We start from the raw sequence: 9,616 nt of genomic DNA on the forward strand, positions 1-9,616 counted from the left end.
CTAGGTATCTTCTGCGTTGATCGGCGCACACTCACGCAACTTGCAATGCCTTGATCAAAGACCTCTTTTAGCTTGCCAGATCCTCTAATAGGCTTAAGGAATGCTGAACCGTTGGGTACTAACGGTGGTTTTCCTCTTGGCTTGCCAGTTTCTCCATATCTTAATGAAAAATATTATTCTAAATAAATAAAATGAAAATCTAAATCGTTTCTGTAGCTTTTGCATTGCTTTGCCAGTCTTTGATACTATCATCTTTTTGCTGCCCGGCTTATATGTCTGCTGGTGCACAATATTTCCTATGGACCTAATACTGAAGCTTGTCATTCTAGAAAAATTACAAAACCTGAAATTTCCACGACGATGTCTGATCTTTGTAATCCAAACAGTCGGCGCTGAAGTTGAGTTTCCAAGAGGCGCTTTGGTCCTTGTAATCTAAGCAATCTGACGGTGCACTGTATCCAAGGCCAGACGAACCATAGCCTTGGCTTGTGATCGAGGATGGTGGGCCTAAATGATTACTGACCGCATTTGTGCTTACTGGATTCAGAGTCGATCCGTGGCTGGCCAACTGGTGATGCACAGGTCCAAGGTAAGACCCACAGTCCATTCCACTAAAATAAGACGATGTACCAGTGTAGTTTTGACTATATCCCGACGCCTGTGTGTAGGTGATGGGATAAGACCGTTGCATACAGGAGGACGAAGACGTAGAGAGTGGGTCTGAGAGTGGAGAAATGGAGGCCGGACTCCAAATTGACACAGGAGCAGTACTAGTAGAGATAGCCGGTAAAGAAGCGCTTGATGTGGAGGTAAACGGACCGCTTCCATTGCCATCGGATGTGGCTTCTCTGACTGGAGAACTCTTTTTCTTTACAGGTCGAATTTTGTTCTGCGTGCCATTCTGTGTTTGCTGTTGTTGTTGGCGACACTTCGCTCTTCGGTTTTTGAACCACACCTGTTGTATTACGTCAAACCAAAATCACCAATTACATATATTTATTTTATAAATATTAGTGATAACTGAATTTTTTTGCAGTTCTTATTTTCTATCTTAGTTTTTTGTAAACAATAGAGCATATAAATCTTCACATATAGTTTCACCAAACTTTGGGGGCATATATTGTTTGAGTAGAAATGTTTATAGTCTATATATGTAATAAATTGTGCAAAAAAGAGACCACATTAAAATATGAGTATTGCATTTCAATGTCGATAACGTAAATTTCACGCTTAATAAAGCACTAACTAAGCATATTTTTCTCATCCCATGAACCACGAGTCTTTAGAAAAAGTGATAGGCCTATCACTTACTCACCTGTACACGCGACTCTGGTAGGTTAATTTTCAAGGCTACTTCCTCACGCATAAAGATGTCCGGGTAGCGTGTCTTTGCGAACAAGGCCTCCAGAACGTCCAGTTGAGCCCGGGTGAAGGTTGTCCGCTCACGTCTCTGTTTACGAGGCGTTGCTGTAAATAAAAATTACATTCTCATTGTTTAGATGAATATAAATGCAACAACAGACTTGGAAATCTGAAACATGTGTTCTGTACTCACTCATTAATAATTTACAACCCTTTGGGACTTGTAGTAAATCAGCAGTATTTCTGTAACACTTATGTTCTTTAATAATTAAGATACTCTTGGGAATGTATATGAATGGCAAGGGAACCATCTAAAACCATATGAAATTAGCTATATATATTTAGTGTCAGTATGTGTGTTATGTTTAACTTTTTTTGCAAAGCGCCAGGAATTGCAAATTAGATATCAGCAAATCGAGAGTATTTTCTCTCTTACCACACTTTTTTTCTATTTTAAGACGAGTGTCATGTGACTACTCACAAAGATAAACCAATTTAAATTAATTTTACCTGGATAACCCACAGATGAGTGAAGCAGGTCCATCCCCGAAGTAGACAGACTGAGTCCGTTGACTGTGTAGGGTGGTTGTTTCAGATAAGACATCATGCTCGCACCTGGGCGAGTGAGGAGGGTGCACGTACTACAACTAAACGTGCACACAGTTTATACTGCTCGGATTTTTTTTCTGTTTTCCTTTTCTTCTTAGCCTATCGCGCACACGGACGGGACACAAGAAGCACAGCAGTGGAGTGAGTTGCTGACACGGTATGTAGTTGAAGGGGGCGGTACCACTAAACATCCCATAATTGCAACACGCCTTCTTCGAGAACAAAAACACGGTTGCTGAAAGGCACGCACATTGAGACGCAACAAGGCGCAGCATTTACATAGTGGCCATGGGTTTTAGGACGAGCTAATTGTCTCCAAAGTAGACAGCCTGACTGGGGGCCATTTGCAAAGACAAAGACTACTGTTGACCAGATAAATAATGCTGATAACAAAAGCCCCTTTGGCGATAAACAATGAGACAAAGCTGCGAAGTCCGTGCTCTCTATTTTGTGGCTATGGAACTGCACATCTTAAATTCAGGCTTTGCTCTTTGTTTGAATCCCGACCACTTGTACATTTGAATTGGTTGTCATTAAAATGCGAACAGCAGCTTGGTAAATAACAAGAAACTTGCGGGGAACTTCGAAGATTGTAATTCCAGTCGACACTCCCTGAGCAATTCCCACTTAATTAATTGCACCCGGTAATTAGATTTTCGGCGTGGGGATTTCTAAAAGTGTTGATTAGCAAAGATTATTCAAACTTAAACTAAATAAACAAACCATCTTCTCCGTTAAGAACGTATCAAATATCCACTTAAACTCCCCCTCTTCTTATAATCACCCAGAGAAGGTGATAATTAGGGAAAGAAAGAAAGAAAAGAAAGATGAGAAAATGCTTCTTTTATCTTTTAAATTACAGTTGTTTAAAAAGGATTTTCGATAATTGTTCACATTTATATAACATTTATACTTTTATATTTTTATTTATATAAAAATAAAAAGTAGCAAATCATTACAATCGCAATCACTAAGCGGTACCTATAGGCTACTTCTGTAAAAGGAACAACTCCAACGTTTCTGTTTAAAGAGGGGCCCCTCTTATATTTAACGTATTTTGTAAAAGGGCTTATAGTCTATTTAACGGCTACACCGCTCAATCTGTTACTTAAAACTCCAGACCTCGTGTACCAGTTGCTCTATATCCGCTCAATAATAATTACCCTGTACAAGAATTAATTATTGTACTTTTTTCAAGAAATTAACGAGATAATCCGGACGGCACGCGCTGCCCTGATTACAGGACGCTACCCTCGACTCTACGGCGCTCTCGAGTTTCGAGATTAATTTTTTGCGTCACGAAAATAAAACAAAAGCCTGTATTGTTTTTGCAAAGCTTTGCAGACTGTCCGTAACCTCACCCCTAAATTTCACTTTCCCAAAAGCATTATTATTATTATTATTATTATTATTATTATTATTATTATTATTATTATTATAGTGTTGTTGTTGTAAATTGTCAAATACGTTTAAACTATAAAATAACTGCTCTCCAAATGTTATAATAAACGATTTAATATTAACAATAGTAATAATGTCAATAATGTCAATTTATAGCACTCTACTTCATCTGTAATTGTTCTGTGCTGTCATTTTTAACTAACTTATTGAAAAAAAACACTTCTCTTAGCAACACAGAAAGAATAATTATATAGTATATAATTAATCATATCTATTAATGATGAATGAAATGGTTGCTGTATTTACATCATTTGTATTTAAGTGTCTAATTAAGTTACCTCATGACCTTAAAAAAGTGGACAGAGTAAAAATACTATTCCCTGAGCATAGACCACACCCAACAGAAGGTATATCAGTACATAGTTTACTCAAACAACCCATTTTGCACAGAGTTCTTGACAATTATTGCTTCGTTATTGTAGACTAAACAGAACATTTGATCATTTGCCTGCATAATAATACCAAATTTAAGTTGTCTGGTCCAGAGCCATAAAATGTAATTTCTAAAGAACAGATATAGTTCGAAGTCTAAAGGGCTAATTCCAACAGAAATTCTTTCTTTAAGTGGCTTGAAATCATACTAGTTCATTGTTGCAGAGGTTCCGAATTGCAGATATATGTTGGGATATTTTTTACAACTAGTTTTGCTGCAAAGTAGAAAACAGTTAATAGTAATAGTAAGGAAATTTAGGTCAATCATGCCACACAGTAGCTGTCCTTTTGACATTGAAAGTTGTTCCATAAATCAACAGCTAATTTCCTCAATGTAATTTTAAAGATTAATCACAAATGTCAGTTTCATCTCTGTCAAGTGAATTTGGCTTGGCTCATGCTGTCTTCTTTCATCTTCTGTTTGATACATAATTCATCTGTAAATAGCATAGGGCTCAGTGGAGTGTCAGTAAATGACAACTGTGAAAGGTGTACCCAGTTGTTCTAAGGGGGGCAATTTGCCATCTCATCTTCTCCAGTCCAGCTGAGTAAGTCATGGTTTATCTGGTGACAAATCTGGTACTAAGAAGTGGGACAAGTTTTGCAACTGCACCTTTAGAAAGAAGTGTTTCAGACATGGTGGCAATAATATCTACAAGAAATTGATCAACTCTGCCCTCCCTAGTTGTTGAGACTACTGACTGCGTGAACAACTTTGGAACAGTTTTTCATGGGTCTTAGCGTATACTGCTGGACCCTTCTTAAAATTTCTCAGTTTATTTTCTTCTTTTTTTTAAATCTTGTTTGAGGCACTTTTGATAGTGTTTTAGGAACTCATTAAAAGGCATTTTAACATGGTTTGTTTTACAACAATACTTTGAATGAATAAAAAAGAGGCTTGATTTGAAACCTTCTGGTTTTGGTTGAGTCACATTTTGACACCTGTCACCAAGAACATATAGGGAAGCTATATGATGCTAAAATAAAACTATGAAATTAAATTGTTTTTTCCTAATTTTGTTTTCATTGTTTGCAGTAATTATACTGTGTGTGACTGTGTAGAGGCCATTTGAAAAATGAATAGATTACTAAGGTGAAAAAAGTCAGTTAAGCAGCTGAAACTTCTGAGACATGCACAGTGTCTAAAAAGTCTTGTTAGCATTTCAAAGTTTAAAAACCTCTCATAACTGCTACTTAAACAGCTTGTAATTGAGTACAATTTGAACCAGATTTCAGCATTTGCAGGTGGGACTGAAATAAATATATTGGCTCCAAAGACTACATTTTCTATCTGGGAATCCAGGGGGATACAGCTGTGTTCCTCATAGTTACTCATGGAAGATGAGTTCTCTACCAATGCTACATATCTTGTAACTTGAGAAGAACCAGCAAGGAACCCCACATCCCTGTGAGATAAATCAGAGACAACTAAATTGAGTGCATAATTAAATACATACATTAAACAAACATTTATTGTTTTTCATCCAATTTCATCCAGTTGTTTATGAATGTAAATGACATGTAAATGGCATGTAAATGAAGGTTTAGGTGAGCGTGGAGTTGGTCTAGCCCACCTGAATGTTCTAAACAGCTCATCTAATGCTCATGCAGCAACCCTTACAAGTGTAAGTTTTTTACATTTGCTTGGTATGTTTACAAACGATACTATGCCAAAGAACAATGAAACAACAACAACAACATAATAATAATAATAAATCAGGTGTACAAAAACAAGTCATAATTGACAGAAATATAGCAGTAGAGTAAAGGATAGATAGAGTAAGACAGTAGAGTATAAAGTTAATCTAGTCTGAATAGTTGTCTGGTTAAAGAAGTGACACTGAACAACAGTTTCTCTTTTCTTCTGTTCCTTCTCTCTTTTTCTGTCTCTCTTCCCTACTTCTCCCATGTGCCTCTCGCTAGTTTTCTGCCTCCTTATCCTTTTTAATTAGAAGGTCCATTCTACTGCTCTAATCCCCTCCAGACCAACAATGCAAAAAGCCAGTCTTTGAACAGCCGACCTGCACCCCCTTGTACTAAATCCACTAGTAACTCTCACACACATGCACGTACGTACACACACACACACACACATGCACGCACACTCATACACTCACACACACACACACATGCATACAGGCGGACATCATACCCTGTACAAAATTCAAAGCAGGACCGTAAACACTTGACTGTCTACTGCGGAAGTCAACCCTTGAAGGAACATACCAGCAGTTTTCTTTATTTAAATTTAAGTTCAATTTAACACAGCAAAATCCCTAGTGATGAACAACAATAAATATTTTGCTATGAATGATCATTCTTCTTTATAAAATAAATGGAAATATCAGATGAATGGAAATAATAGTTATTCAGACGGTGGCTGTAATATTATGCATGTTTTCATTTCCGACAAGAATCTGGCTTTGCACATTTGATGAAGGACCTCTGTAGGAAACATCCTGTTTCTCCAGAAACTTTGTGTACTTCATTGCAAAGTTTTATTATATCTGTGCTCGCACACACACACACACACACACACACACACACACACACACACATTATATATATATATATATATATATATATATATATATATATATATATATATATATATATATATATATATATATATATATATATATATATATATAAAATGAGCTAATCACACTGCCACTGCAGCAACTCAACTTTAGGTTCAAGTTCAAACTGAGCATCAGAATGGGGAAGAATGGTGATTTAATGTGGAATGGTTGTTGGTGCTAGGAGGGCTGAGTATTTCAGAAACTGCTGATCTACTGGGATTTTCATGCATACCTATCTCAAGGGTTTACAGAGAATGGTCTGAAAAATAGAGAAAATATTCTACTGAGCAGCAGTTCTCTGGGCAAAAATGCCCAAAATGGTCAGACTTGTTCAGTGTAATAGAAAGGCAACAGTATCTCAAATAACATCTCCTTACAACCAAGGTATTCAGAAGAGCCTCTCTATGAATTTGGTATAAACAACATGAAATCATGGATCCATCCTGCTTTATATCAACAGTTCAGGCTGCTGGTGGCGGTGTAATGGTGTGGGGGATATTTTCTTGGCACTCTTTGGGCCCCTTAATACCAAATGAGCATGGTGTCACGGCATACCTGGGTATTTTTGCTGACCATGTCCATCCCTTTATGACCACAGTGTACCCATCTTCTGATGGCTCCTTTGAACTGGATAACGTACCAAGTCACAGAGCTCAAATCATCTCAAATTGGTATCTTAAACATGACAGTGAATTCATTATACTAAAATCAGACTATACATCAGATCCCAGTCCAATAGAGCACCTCTGGATTGTCATAGAACAGGAGATTTGTATCATGGATGTGCAGTCCCAAAAAGCTGCAGCAACACTGTGAAGCTATCATGTCAATATGGACCAAAATCCCTAATGTTTCCAGCACCTGGCTGAATCTATGCCACAAAGAATTAAGGCAGCTTTGAAGGCAAAAGGGGTCCAACCCAGCAAGGTGTACCTAGTTGAATCAGTAATTAACTTTTTTTGGTTTTTATATATATATATATATATATATATATATATATATGTATATATATATATATATATATATATATATATATATATATATATATATATATATATATATATATATATAAACCAAAAAAAAACCAACATAATTAATGATTCAGCTAGGTTCCCATTTTGTAATTTACCCATTTTGTATATATCTTAGCTTGGTCATTGGTCATTCTCCACCACCACCTTCAGGGGTGTATCTTATGATTTAAAAGAATGGATTGATAAAATGATAGAGACTGCATCTTATGTGGTTATGTTGGGAAGAATAAATAAGAAAACATTAACAAGATATGGGATCATTTCGGGAAGCAGATGCAAATTCATACATTGAAAAAGCAAACATTTACAATTTACCATTGAATTAATTATGCAAATGTTAACCATGCAAATGATATCCTGATGTTTTACTTATTTACCTATCTATTTACTTTCTCTTCCAGGTTGTATCTCTGTTCTCTGTGATGAGTGGTTACTTTACAAAATTATGTTCTTATGTTCTAATAAAACATGATTGCTATAAAATAAGAAGTGTTCTTCACTTTACAACACAGTTTTACAAGTGTCTTGTTGATTCTTGTTGATAATATATTTTGTGTTTGGTCCACCTCATAATCATCATTATACTATGAGTTTGGTGATTAATTTGTCTCAAGTACATCCAAAAGAAAAACACTCAAGTACATCCAAAGAAAAACACACAGATAGATAGATAGATAGATAGATAGATAGATAGATAGATAGATAGATAGATAGATAGATAGATAGATAGATAGATAGATAGATAGATAGATAGATAGATAGATAGATAGATAGATAGATAGATAGATAGATACAAACATACATACATACATACATACAGACAGACTGAAAGAGAGACAGAGAAGGAGAGCTGTTCAGAATATGGAAAAATACTCTTAATACCTCAGGTTATGTCAGTCAAGTCATGGTCCTACTTTTAATTAGTAAAAGTCCCTATATCCTAAATGACGAGAAGTGTGCTTAAAACAAAGGATATTGGAAGAGAGACAGAGAACAGACTGGTAATTAAAATGGCTGGTAGGGAGAGCAGAGACAAGCTGTCTACAGCTATGCTTCTGTGGAGTACTAATGGAGTAATTAGCCTCTCATTGTGAGGTAATGGAATTGGCTGTGCCTTTGGCTCTCTAAGCACCCAGTCAAGCTCAGCTTTGCTGAGGTCAGGGGTCAGCATGTGCTGCATGCTGCAAAGTGAGGCCGGAGTGACCACTGATATAGAAGCTGCACTACAGCTGCTCTTGACAAGTTTGTTATGCTAATATGTCTGAATGTGCTGAACCTAGTGGAATTATCCTATCCTGTCTAAGATATTAAATGGCCCTGCGTGTGGGCGTACTGGAAACCTTTTGCCCTGATATTTTAACTGTTAGGTCTTGAGTTCTGAAGGAGGTTATATTGATGTGAAAGTGACAGCATTACAGTGCTGCTTTAATAGTATCATACTGTGGACCTCTTCTTGTTTTCTTTTATAAATACACAGACAGAACACATTTAGGTTTGCCATAGGGTTTTCACCTGGTTTTCAGGTTGTATGTCAGGCTGTGTGGTTTTTACTTCAATTTATCAATTTTTGTGATGCTCTCTTGAAATATGGGGATTTGAAAAGCAGAACAATCATATTGGGCAGTTTATTTGTCACTCCTCACTTCCCTTGTCCACTGGCAATTTTAGTCCGTAGGCAAAGTCAAATACAAAGCACAAATGGAAGGCACCTGAGTGGTGAATGATGAAGGATGTGATAGTTATGGTGGAGGCAGTCTAGCAGTCCAAGCCCAGAATTCCCCCTCTTCTTCTACTATCTTTAGGGGGGCAGTAATCTGTGGACCCTGAATCCTAAGCTTCGGTAAAGCCCTGTAATACTGGTAACTTGGTAAAGCAGTATTTCTCCCCATGAGAAGAGAAATCCTGTTGACTATTCAGTAGATGAATCGTCCCAACAGTAATGCCATTAGACCACTGCGCCACGGATCCCCTCCTAAAAATGCTGTTTAATTGCCAAGAGTCGGTCATTGTTTGGGTTGACGGGTAAACATTGGCTTGAGGGGGATTGAGATTGGGAGTGGAGTGGGAAGCGTGTGGGAAAGATGGCTCCCATAGCTTCAGCCAGTGCAAGATAGGGATTTACCAGGTTCAGTGGAA

General features: G+C 37.1%; 1 protein-coding gene across 2 annotated transcripts; it reads right to left on the reverse strand.

Annotated features, from left to right (window-relative positions):
• Positions 1-223: 223 nt before the first annotated feature.
• Positions 224-2,022, reverse strand: LOC113569706 (homeobox protein OTX2-like). Of its 2 annotated transcripts, none has more exons than XM_026997706.2 (3): positions 1,873-2,022; positions 1,316-1,467; positions 224-955 (listed from the first exon to the last, which is right to left on the reverse strand). In XM_026997706.2, the coding sequence occupies exons 1-3, from the start codon at positions 1,967-1,969 to the stop codon at positions 335-337; spliced, it is 870 nt and encodes a 289-aa protein (XP_026853507.1). In that variant the 5' UTR covers positions 1,970-2,022; the 3' UTR covers positions 224-334. The 2 variants fall into 2 exon arrangements, with proteins under 2 accessions (XP_026853507.1, XP_026853499.1); XM_026997698.2 differs by having other exon boundaries at positions 1,837-2,022.
• Positions 2,023-9,616: the final 7,594 nt, after the last annotated feature.

This window comes from Electrophorus electricus, chromosome 3 (genome assembly GCF_013358815.1).
Source record: "Electrophorus electricus isolate fEleEle1 chromosome 3, fEleEle1.pri, whole genome shotgun sequence".
Classification (NCBI taxonomy): Eukaryota; Metazoa; Chordata; class Actinopteri; order Gymnotiformes; family Gymnotidae; genus Electrophorus; species Electrophorus electricus.